The sequence below is a fragment of the Tachyglossus aculeatus genome, chromosome 23 (assembly GCF_015852505.1).
Source record: "Tachyglossus aculeatus isolate mTacAcu1 chromosome 23, mTacAcu1.pri, whole genome shotgun sequence".
NCBI lineage: Eukaryota > Metazoa > Chordata > Mammalia > Monotremata > Tachyglossidae > Tachyglossus > Tachyglossus aculeatus.
This window is the reverse complement of record NC_052088.1, coordinates 34,790,664-34,807,879: the sequence shown is the minus strand read 5'-3', so window position 1 is coordinate 34,807,879 and position 17,216 is coordinate 34,790,664. Positions and strand designations below refer to the sequence as shown.

Sequence of the window (17,216 nt, the reverse complement as noted above, 5' to 3'; positions counted from 1 at the left end):
TGGGAAGGCCTCCTGGAGGAGGTGAGCTCTCAGTAGGGCCTTGGACACATGGTAAGTGCTTAACAAATACCATAGTAATAATAAAAAAAAATAAAAAAAAGATTCTGGTCGGAGTCAGCACAGTCCTGGACGGTCTGCTGCCCCTTGACATTCAGTCTGGGACCCTCTGGGAAGCCCTAATTACGTCCAAAAAAGGAGGCAAACCCCAAATATGAGGCCGCGTGGTCTAGACAATAGAACACACCATTAGGAGTCAGCAGACCTATGTCCTAATCCTGGCTCTGCCACTTGCCTTCTTTGGGACCTTAGGTAAGTCACTTCACTTCTCTGTACCTCAGTTTCCTCACCTGTGAAATGGGTGTCCTGTTTTCCCTCCCCCGTGACTCTCCCAGGCACTTAGTACAATGCTTTGCACGCAGTTAGCGCTCAATAAATACGACTGACTGTCTGAGGCGGCAAACCCCATGTGGATCAGGAACATTGATGCCTGTTTACTTGTTTTGATGTCTGTCTCCCCGCTTCTAGAATGTAAGCCCGGTATGGGCAGGGATGCTCTCTCTTTATTGTTGAATTGTAATAATACTAATACTACTACTATCAATCAATCATATTTATTGAGCACTTACTGTGTGCAGAGCACTGTACTAAGCGCTTGGGAAGTACAAGATGGCAACATATAGAGACAGTCCCTACCCAACAGTGGGCTCACTACTACTACTAATAATAATAATAATAATGGCATTTGTTAAGAGCTTACTATGTGCAAAGCACTGTTCTAAGTGCTGGGGAGGTTACAAGGTGATCAGGTTGTCCCACGGGGGGCTCACAGTCTTAATTCCCATTTTACAGATGAGGGAACTGAGGCCCAGAGAAGTGAAGTGACGTGCCCAAAGTCACACAGCTGACAATTGGCAGAGCTGGGATTTGAACCCATGACCTCTGACTCTAAAGCCCATGCTCTTTCCAGTGAGCCATGCTGCTTCTCTACTTGTACTTTCCAAGCGCTTAGTACAGTGCTCTGCACACAGTAAGTGCTCAATAAATACAATTGAATGAATGAATGAACTACATCTGACACGACGATTTTGTATCTACCCCGCACTTATCACAGTGCTTGACATACAGTGAGTGCTTAACAAATACCAAGCACCTTCATACGCTCACATGATGTACAGGATAGAGGGTCATGGGTTCTAATCCCGGCTCCACCACGTATCTGCTATGTGACTTTGGGCGACTCACTTCCCCTCTCTGGGCCTCAGTGACCTCATCTGGAAAATGGGGATTAAGTCTTGGAGCCCCATGTGGGACAGGGACGGTGTCCAACCCATTTTGCTTAGTACAATGCCTAGCACATAGTAAATGCTTAACAAATACCATAATTATTATTACTATTATTATTAACTAATAAAGTATTGTATACACAGTAAATGAAGCATCATCACCATCATCATCATCATCAATGGTATTTATTGAGCGCTTACTATGTGCAGAGCACTGTACTAAGCGCTTGGGAAGTACAAATTGGCAACATATAGAGACAGTCCCTACCCAACAGTGGGCTCACAGTCTAAAAGGGGGAGACAGAGAACAAAACCAAACATACTAACAAAATAAAATAAATAGAATAGATATGTACAAATAAAATAGAGTAATAAATATGTACAAAATATGTACAAAATAAATATGTACTGAGCATGGCTCAGTGGAAAGAGCACGGGCTTTAGAGTCAGAGGTCATGGGTTCAAATCCCGGCTCCACCACTTGTCAGCTGTGTGACTTTGGACAAGTCACTTAACTTCTCCCTGCCTCAGTTCCCTCATCTGTAAAATGGGGATTAAGACTGTGAGCCCCCCACCCCGTGGGACAACCTGGTCACCTTGTAACCTTTCCAGTGCTTAGAACAGTGCTTTGCACATATTAAGTGCTTAATAAATGCCATTATTATTATTATTATTATTACATACCCAATACTGCACATAGTAGACACTGAATCCAGCACCACTTATAAATTCCATCTGTCAAATGGGAATTGCTTTAAATAAACTTTTCATCGCTTCCATGGGAAATGAGGTGCCTTTATAATCGGGTGGGATCCTCATGCTGGCATCAACAACCTGAGCTTCAATCGATGAGGAGCGAGATAATGAAATCCCGCCAGATACGCAATGTGTCTGCTTCCGTTACAACAGGTAAAAATGTCACTTGATAATCTCTTTTGAAACAAGGATTTCCTTCCTGTATGTGAGCTAACACTCATCTAAATAGCCCATGGACCTTCAGACAATTTCAATCTCTGGGGAAGGAGCAGTGAGAAGCAGCGTGTCCTGGTGAAAAGAGCATGTCCCTGGGAGTCAGAGGACCTGGGTTCTAATCCTGGCTTTGCCAGTTGCCTGCTGTGTGACCTCGGGCCGGTCACTTCCCTTCTCTGGGCCTCAGTTACCACACCCCTAAAACGGAGATAAAAAGCTATGAGTCCCAAGTGGGACCGGGAACGTGTCTGTTGACCATTATATTATACTCTCCCCAGGGCTTAGTACAGTGCTCTGCACAGAGTAAGCACTCAATAAATGCGATTGAATTGAATGAATGACACGGTCGGAGTCCAACCTGACTAGCTTGTCAATACCCCAGTGCCTGGCATCTTAATATCATCATCATCATCAATCGTATTTATTGAGCGCTTACTGTGTACAGAGCACTGTACTAAGCACTTGGGAAGTACAAGTTGGCAACATATAGAGACAGTCCCTACCCAACAGTGGGCTCACAGTCTAAAAGTCTATTATTATTAATAATAATAATAATAATGGTATTTCTTAAGCACTTACTGTGTGCAAAGCACTGTTCTAAGCGCTGGGAAGTTACAAGGTGATCAGGTTGTCCCACGGAGGGCTCACAGACTTAATCCCCATTTTACAGATGAGGTAACTGAGGCACAGAGAAGTTAAGTGATTTGCCCAAAGTCACACAGCTGACAATTGGCCGAGCTGGCATTTGAACCCATGACCATAATAAGCTCTTAAATACCATAAAAAAAAAGCTCACCATTTTTCAAGGCTTGGGTATCATCATTGGCTGCAATTATGAAGGCACAATGATTAAGAGACAAAGCAATTATCTGGCAGAAAGAGGTAGAAAAATAAAATAAGATGTTTCTGAAAATCCTGCATCACAGAGGCACTTGAATGTGACAGGAAAGGACTTGTGGGTTGAGACAGAGTAAGGATAAAAGAGGGTGTGGTGAGGCTATTTATTTTACTCTCAACCAGATGAGCAATCATGATTTCAGTTACCAAAATTCAAACAGGATTCCAAGATAGGAGGTCTTTCTCCTTCGGGAACCAGGGAGGTGTTCCAGGAGTACTTTAAATAACACCCCTGGTTCAATTATCTCCTGGAAAAGTAGCCGTTAGGGATACCTGGAAGTTACTCTACCCCACCCTAAAGCTTTGTTTAGCCAGTAAACACTGTTTTAAGGTGACCTTGGAGGTTCCAAACCCATAATTCAGGACAAGTTATAAATACCTCTAGAGGGACTGTGACTCTCAAGTTTTAGAGAGGGTAATACTGGTTACCGCCAACACAGTAAGCAGCATGTCTTAGTGGATAGAGCAGGGTCCCGGGGGTCAGAAGGACCTGGGTTCTAATCCAGTCTCTGCCACGTGTCCACTGTGTGACCTTGGGAAAGTCACTTCACTTTTCTAGGCCTCAGTTACCTCATCTGTAAAATGAGGATAAGAGTTTGGGCCCCAAGTGAGACAGGGACTGTGTCCAACCTAATTCACTTGTATTTACCACAGGTCTTACGCTTGGCTTTTACAAGTATCATAATAATGATAAAAATAATAATAATAATTAGAGATGTAGGGAAAAAGCACCTCAATCCTTCTTTCAGTACTGGAGTCCCCAGGCTTTAGAGATTTCCTCTCGGGGAGAGCAACTGACTAGTCTCAACGTTTTTTAAAACTGTATTTGTTAAGCATTTCCTATGTGCCAGGCACTGGCCTAAGTGCTGGGGTAAATACAAGATAATTTTATAGGACACAATCCCTGTCCCACATGGGGCTCACAGTCTTAATCCCAGTTTTACAGATGAGGAGATTAAAGACAGAGATGTTAAGTGACTTGCCCAAGGTCACACAGCAGACAAGCGACGGAACCGGGATTACAGCCCATGTCCTTCAATCCCTGGCAAAATTGATGGATTGTAGCTCAATGGATAACTTCTCAAATGTCATATTTGCCCACTGTTGGGTAGAGACTGTCTCTATATGTTGCCAATTTGTACTTCCCAGGCTCTTAGTACAGTGCTCTGCACACAGAAAGCGCTCAATAAATACGACTGATGATATTTGGACCCGACGGTGGGCTAGGAGGGAGGAATTTTTGCTGTTTGGCGGTAGCTACGGATGGGGTGAACCACCCAGGAAGGCTGGGGAAGGAAGGGACTTCAAAATGAGGAAGTAGTGGACTCCTCCTCAGTCTGAAGAAGCCCCCCAATACTCGGGTCCAAGCTCAAATTCCTAGACAGACTCTGGAACCAAAATACCCTCAGCGTGGCCTAGTGGAAAGAGCACTGGCCCGGGTGCCAGAAGTTCTGGGTTCTAATCCCGGTTCGGCCACTTGTCTGCTGACTAAATCCCCCTTTCCTCTGCTCCTCCTCCCCTCCCCATCACCCCGACTCCTTCCCTCTGCTCTACCCCCCTCCCCACCCCACAGCATTTGTGTACATATCTGTAATTCTATTTATTTTATTAATAATATGCATATATCTATAATTCTATTCATTTATATTGATGTTACTGATGCCTGTTCACTTGTTTTGATGTAACAAGTCTTCCCCCCTTCTAGAATATGAGCCCGCTGTTGGCCAGGGATTATCTCTGTTGCTGAATTGTACTTTCCAAGCACTTAGTACAGTGCTCTGCACACAGTAAGTGCTCAATAAATATGATTGAATGAATGAATGAATGCTGGTTTCATACAATCATTCCTTCAGTTGTATTCATTGTGTGCTTACTGTGTGCAGAGCACTTTACTAAGCACTTGGGAGAGTACAAAACAACAGATACATTCCCTGCCCACAACAAACTTACAGTCTAGAGACAACGAGCTTAAGTCATTTTATTTTGTTAGTATGTTTGGTTTTGTTCTCTGCCTTCCCCTTTTAGACTGTGAGCCCCCTGTTGGGTAGGGACTGTCTCTATATGTTGCTAATTTGTACTTCCCAAGCACTTAGTACAGTGCTCTGCACATAGTAAGCGCTCAATAAATACGATTGATGATGATGATTTCACTTAACTGTGCCTCAGTTTCCTCATCTGTAAAATCGGGATTAAATCCTACTCCATCCTACTTAAACTGTGTTCCCATGTGAGATAGGAACTGTGCCCGACTTGATTCTCCTCTTGTATAATAATGATGGCATTTTTTAAGTGCTTACTATGTGCAAAACACTGTTCCAAGTGCTGGGGGGGATACAAGGTGATCAGATTGTCCCATGTGGGGCTCAGTCTTCATCCCCATTTCACAGATGAGGTAACTGAGGCACAGAGAAGTTAAATGACTTGCCCAAAGTCACACAGCTGACAATTGGCAGAGTCAGAAATTTGAACCCACAATCTCTGACTCCAAGCCCGTGCTCTTTCCATTGAGCCACGCTACCCCAGCACTTAATGTAATAATAACAATAATAATAATAATAATAATAATAATAATAATAATAATGGTACTTGTTAAGCACTTACTATGTGCCAAGCACTTCTAAGCACTAGGAGTAGATACAAGGTAATCAGTCTGTCCCATGTGGGGCTCACAGTTTTAATCCCCATTTTACAGATGAGGTATCTGAGGCACAGAGAAGTTAAGTGGCTTGCCCAGGGTCATACAGCAAAGTGACGGAGCCGGGATTTGTACCAAATATTAATAATAGTAATTCTAGTCTTTGGTAAGTGCTTCCTATGTGCCAGGCACTGTACTAAGCACTGGGGTGGATACAAGCAAATCGGGTTGGATGCAGCCCCTTGCCCCACAAGGGGATCACAGTTTCTATTCCCAGCGTGGCTCAGTGAAAAGAGCACAGGTTTGGGAGTCAGAGGTCATGGGTTCTAATCCTGCTTCCGCTGCTTGTCAGCTTTGTGACTTCGGGCAAGTCACTTCATGTCTCTGGGCCTCAGTTACCTCAACTATAAAATGGGGATTAAGTCAACCTGATCACCTTGTATCCCCCCCCCCCCCGCAGCGCTTAGAACAGTGCTTCACACATAGTAAGCGCTTAACAAATGCCATCATTACTATTGTTATTTCCCATTTTACAGATGGGGTAACTGAGGTCCGGAGAAGTGAATAATAATAGTAATAATGTTGGTATTTGTTAAGCGCTTACTATGTGCATAGCACTGTTCTAAGCGCTGGGGTAGATACAAGGTAATCAGGTTGTCCCACGAGGGGCTCACAGTCTTCGTCCCCATTTTACAGATGAGGGAACTGAGGCCTAGAGAAGTGAAGTGACTTGCCCAAAGTCACACAGCTGACAAGTGGCGGAGCCGGGATTTGAACCCACGGCCTCTGACTCCAAAGCCCATGCTCTATCCACTGAGCCACGCTGCTTCTCCACGCTGCGAGTGAAGTGACTCGCTCAAGGTCACACGGCAGGTAAGCGGCGGAGCCGGGATTCGAACCCCGGCTCTATACTCTCCACCATGCTGCTTTTCTACCGCAATTATTACTGATTTCTGCCATAACACGGATTTTCACCGTGTGTTCTGGCTAAAACATTGAGGAAACTGGGGTACAGGCTTCCCACAACACGGGCCTGTTTGGACACGGGATTGGAAGGACCTTTTTTGCACATGAACGCATGCGTTGCAGGGGACATGTTTGTGCATATTTTTTACTCTATTTATTTATTTATTTATTTATTTGTACATATCTATTCTATTTATTTTATTTTGTTAGTATGTTTGGTTTTGTTCTGTCTCCCCCTTTTAGACTGTGAGCCCACTGTTGGGTAGAGACTGTCTCTATATGTTGCCAATTTGTACTTCCCAAGCGCTTAGTACAGTGCTCTGCACATAGTAAGCGCTCAATAAATACGATTGATGATGATGATGATGATGATGACACGGATAAATACCGCAACCCGAGTTACCCTTAACAAGAGGTTTCTGGAAGAATGCAATCCCCCTGTAATAGGATTCCTCGACGTAGCTCTGAATTGTCGCATTTCGCAATCCAAATGTTAACATCCTCATGCGATATTTATAAACATGTTTAATCTTTGTAGTTTTCCAAAAAATAAATATAAACCTCCCTGTTGGCATGAGGGAAAGCATTGGTTCCGATGGAAATACCCCAGCTATCACTCACTTCGTGTTTTCTTTTGCAATTTAACATCTGGAAGGATTTATCACCTTATTGTAATGAGGGGGTAATCATGCGGGAACAATTTCATTCATAACCCAGTCTTGACCCGTTATAAAATTTCTGATAACCCCATTACTCAGATATTTACATTTCCACTTCCTGTGGGCTGAGGGACTGAGTCTCTGAGGGCATTTTCCTCTTTTAATGACGTCTCCCACATCAAGAGTGCTCTGCGTAATTAATTCTGCTCTATTCCAATACTGCATAGAAGTAGGGCTGGGTCTCTACCACAGGTGTGCTGTGTGATTTCGGGCAAGTCACTACACTTCTCTGGGCCTCGGTTACCTCATCTTTAAAAGGAGGATTGAGACTGTGAGCCCCACGTGGGACAGGGACTGTGTCCATCTCAATTTGCTTGTATCTACTCCAGCGCCTAGTAGAGTGCCTGGCATGCAGTAAGCACTTAACCTTACCATCATCCATCATTATTATTATTATTTTTAATGGTATTTGTTAAGTGCTTAGTAGGTATCAGTCACTGTAGTAAGTGCTGGAGTAGATACATGCAAATTCCCAGCGCTTATTACAGTGCCTGGCACATAATTAGCTCTTAAATACCATTATTCATCATCATCAATCGTATTTATTGAGCGCTTACTATGTGCAGAGCACTGTACTAAGCGCTTGGGAAGTACAAATTGGCAACATATAGAGACAGTCCCTACCCAACAGTGGGCTCACAGTCTGTTATTATTATTACATTATATTTTAATGGTATTTGTTCGTTTATTCATTCAATCATATTTATTGAGCGCTTACTGCATGCAGAGCACTGTACTAAGCACTTGGGAAGTACAAGTCGGCAACATGGAGAAGCAGCGTGCCTCAGTGGCAAGAGCCCGGGCTTTGGAGTCAGAGGTCATGGGTTCAAATCCCGGCTCCGCCAGTTGTCAGCCTGTGTGACTTTGGGCAAGTCACTTCACTTCTCTGGGCCTCAGTTACCTCATCTGTAAAATGAGGGTGAAGACTGTGAGCCCCCCGTGGGACAACTTGATCACTCTGTAACCTTCCCAGCGCTTAGAACAGTGCTTTGCACATAGTAAGCACTTAATAAATGCCATTATTATTATTATATAGATGGTCCCTACCCAACAACAGGCTCACTGTCTCGAAGGGGAAGACAGACAACAAAACAAAACATGTAGATAGGGGTCAAAATCAGAACAAATAGAATTAAAGCTATATGCACATCATTAACAAAATAAATAGAATAGTAAAGATGTACAAGGAAAATAAATAGAGTAATAAATCTGTACAAATATATACAAGTGCTGTGAGGAGGGGAAGGTGGTAGGGCAGGGGGATGGGGAGGAGGAGAGGAAAAAGGGGGCTTAGTCTGGGAAGGCCTCCTGGAGGAGGTGAGCTCTCAGTAGGGCTTTGAAGGCAAGAAGAGAGCTAGCTTGGTGGATGTGCGGAGGGAGGGCATTCCGGGCCAGGGGAAGGACATGGGAAGGACAAATGCGTTCTCCGTCCTTGTTGACAGCCATGCCCATCGTCCTCACCAGTTTTCCCAGACATTTAATTCCCTCCTCAAGCTCCCCTCCCCTTACTTCCCCCATCCCTTGCCCCCAATGATTTGGCCACCTACTTTATTTAGAAAGTTGACATTATCAAATGTGATCGCTTTAAAGTCTCCCCTGCCCCTCTCTACTCCTGCCCCTCTTCAAGTCCCCCATCTTTCCCAGCAGTATCTCTAGAGGAGACAATAATAATAATAAGGATGGCATTTATTAAGCGCTTACTATGTGCAAAGCACTGTTCTAAATGCTGGGAATACAAGGAGATGAGGTTGTCCCATGTGGGGCTCACAGTCTTAATCCCCATTTTACAGATGAGGGAACTGAGGCACAGAAAAGTGAAGTGACTTGCCCAAGGTCGCACAGCAGACATATGGGGGAGGCGGGATTTGAACCCATGACCTGTGACTCCCAAGCCTGCGCTCTTTCCACTGAACCACACTGCTTCTAATATGCAAAGCACTGTTCTAAGCACTTCACCTTGTTACTCTCCTACTCATTCATTCATTCGTATTTATTGAGCGCTTACTGTGTGCAGAGCACTGTACTAATCGCTTGGGAAGTACAAGTCGGCAACATATAGAGATGGTCCCTACCCAACAACGGGCTCACAGTCTAGAAGGGGGAGGCAGACAACAAAACAAAACATGTGGACAGGTGTCATCAGAATAAATAGAAATAAGGCTAGGTGTACATCATTAACAAAATAAATAGGATAGTAAATAGGTACAAGTAAAATAAATAGAGTAATAAATCTGCACAAACATATATACAGGTGCTGTGGGGAGGGGAAGGAGGTAGGGTTGGGGGGAAGGGGAGGAGGAGAGGAAAAAGGGGGCTGAGTCTGGGAAGGCCTCCAATCCAGCCCCAACACTCCACCCCTGTAATGTCCCCCTTCTCACTGGGCCTCCATCTGACCCTTGCCCATGTCCTGCTTCTGGTCTGGAACGGCCTCCCTCCTCAAATCCCGCAGACAATTAGTCTCCCTTTCTTCAAAGTGTCCAAGAGGCCTTCCTCTTGGAAGCAGCGTGGCTCACTGGAAAGAGCACGGACTTTGGAGTCAGAGGTCATGGGTTCGAACCCCGGTTCCGCCACATGTCTGCTGTGTGACCTTGGGCAAGTCACTTCACTTCTCTGAGCCTCAGTTACCTCATCTGTCAAATGGGGATGAAGACTGTGAGCCCCACGTGGGACAACCTGATCACCTTGTATCCCCCCTCCTAGTACTTAGAACAGTGCTTTGCACATAGTAAGTGCCATCATCATCATCATTCCTCTGACTAAAGCCTCCTTTCCTTTTCTCTCTCCCTCCTGCATCTCCCTGACTTGCTCTCTTTATTCATTTCCCCCTCCCAGCCCCACAGTATTTATGTACATACCTGTACATAACAAAGAGACCTTAACAGATAGCATTAGCATCTCATCCTGCCTTCAAGACATCTCTACTCAGAGGTACCCACCCCCTACAAGCTTATCATGTCCAAAACAGACCTCCTTATCTTTCCACCCAATCCCTGTCCTCCTCCTCACTTTTCCATCACCACTATCCTTCCTACCTCACAAGCCCATAACCTTGGTGTTATCCTTGACCTCTCTCTCATTCAATCCACAAATCCACTCCATCACTAAATCCTGTCAGTCCCACTTTCACCACATTCATTCATTTAATCTCCCCCTCGTCCCCCTCTCCATCCCCCCATCTTACCTCCTTCTCTTCCCCACGGCACCTGTATATATGTATATCTGTTTGTACATATTTATTACTCTATTTATTTATTTATTTTACTTGTACATATCTATTCTATTTTATTTTGTTAGTATGTTTAGTTTTGTTCTGTCTCCCCCTTTTAGACTGTGAGCCCACTGTTGGATAGGGACTGTCTCTATATGTTGCCAACTTGTACTTCCCAAGAGTAAGCGCTCAATAAATATGATTGATTGATTGATTAATCGGATTTATTGAGCGCTTACTGTGTGCAGAGCACTGTACTAAGTGCTTGGGAAGTACAAGTCGGCAACATCTAGAGACGGTCCCTACCCCACAACGGGCTCACAGTCTAGAAGGGGGAGACAGACAACAAAACAAAACATGGACAGGTGTCAAAGTCGTCAGGACAAATAGAATTATGGCTATATGCACATCATTAACAAAATAAATAGAATAGCAAATATGTACATGTAAAATTAATAGAGAAATAAATCTGTACAAATATATACAAGCGCTGCGGGGAGGGGAAGGAGGTAGGGCAGAGGGGCGGATGGGGGGAGGAGAGGAAAAATGGGGCTCAGTGTGGGAAGGCCTCCTGGAGGAGGTGAGCTCTCAGTAGGACTTTGAAGGGAGGAAGACAGCTAGCTTGGAGGAAGTGCGGAGGGAGGGCATTCCAGGCCAAGGGGATGATGTGAGTCAGGGGTCGACGGCGGGACAGGAGAGAACGAGGTACAGTGAGGAGGTTAGCGGTGGCAGAGGAGCGGAGGGTGAGGGCTGGGCTGGAGAAGGAGAGAAGGGAGGTGAGGTAGGAGGGGGCGAGGGGATGGACAGCCTTGAAGCTGTCCTTGAAGAAGGGAGTGAGGAGTTTTTGCTTGATTCGTAGGTTGACAGGCAACCACTGTCCTCGCCATCCAAACTGCTACTACGTTAATCCAATCACTAATAATAATAATAGCAATAGTGGTATTTGTTAAGCGCTTACTATGTGCCAAGCACTGTTCTAAGTGCTGGGGTAGATACAAGGTAATCAGGTTGTCCCACGTGGGGCTCACTGTCTTAATCCCCATTTTACAGATGGGGGAACTGAGTCACAGAGAAGTCAACTTGTACTTCCCAAGCGCTTAGTACAGCGCTCTGCACACAGTAAGCGCTCAATAAATACGATTGATTGATTAACTGACTTGCCCAAAGTCACACAGCTGATAAATCGCGGAGGCAGGATTAGAACCCGCAACCTCTGACTCCCAAGCCCAGGCTCTTTCCACTGAGTCACACTGCTTCTCATCGTATCCCACCTGGATTTCTGCATCAGCCTCCTCTGTGACCTCCCAGCCTCCTGGCTCTCCCCACTCTGCTCTGTACTTCACTCTGCTGCCTGGATCATTTTTCTTCAGAAACGTTCAGGACATATCTTCCCACTCCTCAGTGGTTACTCATCCACCTCGGCATCAAACAAAAATGCCTCACAATAGGCTTCAGAAGCATTCAATGACCTTGCCTCCATCACTTCACTTCGTTACCCTCCTACTCCAACGCAGGCCCAACAGTCCACTCCTCTCCTGTCAACCTTCTCCCTGGGCCTCCATCTCCCCTGTCTCGCCGCCGACCCCCGGCCCACGTCCTGCCTCCGGCCTGGAACACCCTCCTCCCTCCTCATATCTGAGAAGCAGCGTGGCTCAGTGGAAAGAGCCCGGGCTTGGGAGCCAGAAGTCATGGGTTCTAATCCTGACTCCGCCACTCAGCTGTGTGACTTTGGGCAAGTCACTTCTCTGGTCCTTAGTTACTTCATCTGTAAAATGGGGATTAAGACTGTGAGCCCCACGTGGGACAACCTGATCGCCTTGTATCCCCCCAGCGCTTAGAACAGTGCTTTGCACATAGTAGGCACTTAAAAAATGCCATCATTATTATTATCATTATCTGATAGACAATGACTCTCTCCTCCTTCAAAGCCTCCAAGAGGTCTTCCTCTCGCTAAAGCCTCCTTTCCTCGTCTCCCTCTCCCTTCTACATCACCCTGACTTGCTCCCTTTATTCATCATCATCATCATCATCAATCGTATTTATTGAGCGCTTACTGTGTGCAGAGCACTGTACTAAGCGCTTGGGAAGTACAAGTTGGCAACATATAGAGACAGTCCCTGCCCAACAGTGGGCTCACAGTCTAAAAGGGGGAGGCAGAGAACAAAACCAAACATACTAACAAAATAAATAAAATAAATAGAATAGATATGTAGAATAGAATAGATAAGTAGAATAGAATAGATATTCATTTCCCCCTTCCAGCCCCACAGCACTTACGCACATACTTGTAATTTATTCATTTATATTAATATCTGTCTCCCTCTCTGGACTGTCAGCTCGTTGTAGGCAAGGAATGTGTCTGTTTATTGTCATTTTGTCCTCTCCCAAGCACTTAGTAGAGTTCTCTTCATACAGTAAATGCTCAATAAATACAACTGACTTACTGCCTGACTCTTTTCCCCAGCCCACAGTGCTTCTCACAGAGTTGAAAGAGAATAAGCCAAACAAAGTGAGAGGAAGAAATGCTATGAGGCTCGGTGGAAATAGCACAGGCTTGGGAGTGTGAGCCCGCTGTTGGGTAGGGACCGTCTCTATATGTTGCCGACTTGTACTTCCCAAGAGCTTAGTACAGTGCTCTGCACAGAGCAAGTGCTCAATAAATACAATTGAATGAATGAATGAATAATCCCACCTCCGACACGTCTGCTGTGTGACTTTGGGCAAGGCACTTAACTTCTCTGTGTCTCAGTTATCTCATCTGCAAAATGGGGATTAAGACTGTGAGCCCCACGTGGGACAACCTGATGACCTTGCACCCCCCCCCCCCAGTTCTTAGAACAGTGTTCAGCACATAGTAAGTGCTTATAAATACCATTATTATTATTATTAAGTGATTGATCGGTGTTGGGATAAGCAGTGATCACAGAATCCACCAGATTCCTGTCCTATTCAAGCCAGAAAAAATGCGGAAGCTAAACTACAGTTTTGCTAATCACTTACCGTAAACAGTTGGTAGACACTGGAGAGATTTTTTTTTAAGGTATTTGGTTAAGCGCTTCCTATGCACCAGGAACTGTACTAAGCGCTGCGGTAGATGCAAGCTAATCAATCAAGTTGGATACAGTCCAACTGGGGCTCACAGTCTTCATCCCCATTTTACAGAGGAGATAATTGAGGACGAGGCTGTGAGCGCTATAGAGTGGACATGGAGCTATCCATTTTATAGCCATTCAATTATTCAACCATATTTATTGAGCGCTTACTGTATGCAAAGCACTGTACTAAGCCCTCCAGAGAATGCAATACAACAGACACATTCCCTGCCCACAACGAGCTCACAGTCTAGAGGGGGAGAACAGACATTAATCATCATCAATCGTATTTATTGAGCGCTTACTATGTGCAGAGCACTGTACTAAGCGCTTGGGAAGTACAAATTGGCAACATATAGAGACAGTCCCTACCCAACAGTGGGCTCACAGTCTAAAATTAATTAATGGAAATAAATTAAATAAATACATAAATTACGGATATATACATATATGTGCCGCGGGGATGGGAGAGAAGATGAATGAAGGCAGCAAGTCAGGGGTGACGCAGAAAGGAGTGGGAGAAGGGGAGAGGAGGGCTTATGATTAGAATTATATGTAAAATAATATTATCTATTTTTTATTAATGTCTGTCTCCCCCTCTAGACTGTAAACTCCCTGGGGGCAGGGAACGTGTCTACGAACTCTTGTTGTTTTAACCTCTCCCTAGTGCTTAGCACAGTGCTCTGCTCCTAGGAAGCACTCAGTAAGTACCACTGATGATGATGACGATGATGATCTCTCTGCTGCCCAGGGGTGTCTAGCAACTCTTGTTGTTTTATCCTCTCCCAAGTGCTTAGTACAGTGCTCTGCTCCTAAGAAGCACTCAGTAAGTACCACTGATGATGATGAAGATGATCTCTGCTGCCCAGGTAACTCACACCCACTAACAGAGAAAAGCTATGCAGATGCTGATAAAGAAGATCCTTAGACTCCTAGCTCCTTGTGGGCAGGGAACATTGTCTACCACCGCGGTGTATTAGTCTCTCCCAAGCGCCCAATACAGTGCTCTGCTCAGAGGGAGCAACGTGGCCTAATGGCTAGAGCGCGGGATGGTATGATGTGCCAAGCACTGTACTAAGAGCTGGGGTAATTACAAGATAATCAGATTGGGCTAAATTTCATTTACAAAAAATAAGCGGAGTGAAGCAGTCAGCGAGAAGCAGAGTGGCTTAAAGGAAAGAGCCGGGGCGGGCTTGGGAGTCAGAGGACGTGGGTTCTAATCCCGCCTCTGCCACTTGTCTGCTGTGCGACGTTGGGTAAGTCACTTCACCTCTCTGTGCCTCAGCTCCCTCATCTGTAAAATGGGGATTGAGGCTGTGAGCCCCACGTGGAACAACCTGATTACCCTGTATCTACCCCAGCGCTTACAACAGTGGTTGGCACATAGTAATAATAATAATGTTGGCATTTGTTAAGCGCTTACTATGTGCAAAGCACTGTTCTAAGCGCTGAGGGGGATACAAGGTGATCAGGTTGTCCCGCGTGGGGCTCACAGTCTTAGTCCCCATTTTACAGATGAGGTAACTGAGGCTCAGAGAAGTTAAGTGACTTGCCCAAGGTCACTCAGCAGACATGTGGCGGAGCCGGGATTCGAACCCATGACCTCTGACTCCAAAGCCCGGGCTCTTTCCACTGAGCCATGCTGCTTCTCTTCTCTCTGCATCCTAGTAAGCACTTAAATACCATTATTATTATTATTATCATTATTATTAAAAAATAAATTGAGTGGAAGGCAGCAAACTAAAAGCAAGGCAAACTAGAGACAAGAAAACGCACCAATCCGAGCAGATCTGATGAACCCTGGGAGAGCAGAAATCTACAAAATTATCTCCACCTTTTATGTCTCAGTGATGGAAGAGTTGAATATTCTTACCAGTTGCCTTCGGGGCTTACAAACTGCTGTACCGAATAACCAAACTGCTCAGCTGAGGGGCCGGAAAATATTTTTGCTCCTCGGAGACCAACGTTGAATGCTTCACAATAATAAAGAAGGCCTGTGAACAAAGATAACAGTGTTACGGCGATTAATTGCGTCAAAAACACAAGCCGTGTGGGAAGCAGCAGCGTGGCTCAGTGGAAAGAGCCCGGGCTTGGGAGTCAGAGGTCATGGGTTCTAATCCTGGCTCCACCAACTGTCAGCTGTGTGACTTTGCTCAAGTCACTTCACTTCTCTGGGCCTCAGTGACCTCATCTGTAAAATGGGGATGAAGACTGTGAGCCCCACGTGGGACAACCTGATCACCTTATATCCTCCCCAGCGCTTAGAGCAGTGCTTGGCACATCGTAAGTGCTTAACAAAAGCCATCATTGCTATTATTATTAAAAACCTTGTTGGAGGAACAGCAATGACATTATTTTTTTATAGTATTTGTTAAGGGCTTACTATGCACCAACCACTGTTTTAAGCACTGGGATAAATACAAGGACCTCAGTTTGCTCATCTGTAAAATGGAGATAAGATGGATTATGAGTTCTAGCTATCCTATTCATTGAGGAGAACTTACTGGGTGCAGTGCTTTATTGAGAGCTTACTTGGTGCCTGGGAGAATATAATATTACAGAATTGGAAGACAGAAAAGTAGCTTGGCTCAGAGGAAAGAGCCCAGGCTTGGGATTCAGAGGTCATGGGTTCGAATCCCAGCTCCTCCATTTGTCAGCTGTATGACCTTGGGCAAGCCACTTAACTTCTCAGCTGCCTTCGACACTGTGGACCACCCCCTTCTCCTCAATACGCTATCTGACCTTGGCTTCACAGACTCCGTCCTCTCCTGGTTCTCCTCTTATCTCTCCGGTCGTTCTTTCTCAGTCTCTTTTGCAGGCTCCTCCTCCCCCTCCCATCCTCTTACTGTGGGGGTTCCCCAAGGTTCAGTGCTTGGTCCCCTTCTGTTCTCAATCTACACTCACTCCCTTGGTGACCTCATTCGCTCCCACGGCTTCAACTATCATCTCTACGCTGATGACTCCCAGATCTCCATCTCTGCCCCTGCTCTCTCCCCCTCCCTCCAGGCTCGCATCTCCTCCTGCCTTCAGGACATCTCCATCTGGATGTCCGCCCGCCACCTAAAGCTCAACATGTCAAAGACTGAGCTCCTCGTCTTCCCTCCCAAACCTTGTCCTCTCCCTGACTTTCCCATCTCTGTTGACGGCACTACCGTCCTTCCCGTCTCACAAGCCCGCAACCTTGGTGTCATCCTCGACTCCGCTCTCTCATTCACCCCTCACATCCAAGCCGTCACCAAAACCTGCCGGTCTCAGCTCCGCAACATTGCCAAGATCCGCCCTTTCCTTTCCATCCAAACCGCTACCCTGCTCGTTCAAGCTCTCATCCTATCCCGTCTGGACTACTGCACCAGCCTTCTCTCTGATCTCCCATCCTCGTGTCTCTCTCCACTTCAATCCATACTTCATGCTGCTGCCCGGATTATCTTTGTCCAGAAACGCTCTGGA

The 17,216-nt window shown here is 45.5% G+C and overlaps 1 protein-coding gene across 1 annotated transcript in view; it reads right to left on the bottom strand.

Annotated features, from left to right (window-relative positions):
• ITGA2 (integrin subunit alpha 2) overlaps positions 1-17,216 on the bottom strand; it is a 133,697-nt gene that overhangs the window by 101,044 nt on the left and 15,437 nt on the right. Inside the window, exon 2 of the mRNA XM_038765572.1 lies at positions 15,643-15,838. Coding sequence (XP_038621500.1) covers positions 15,643-15,838 — 196 coding nt within the window. The remainder of the gene's footprint in view (positions 1-15,642; positions 15,839-17,216) is intronic.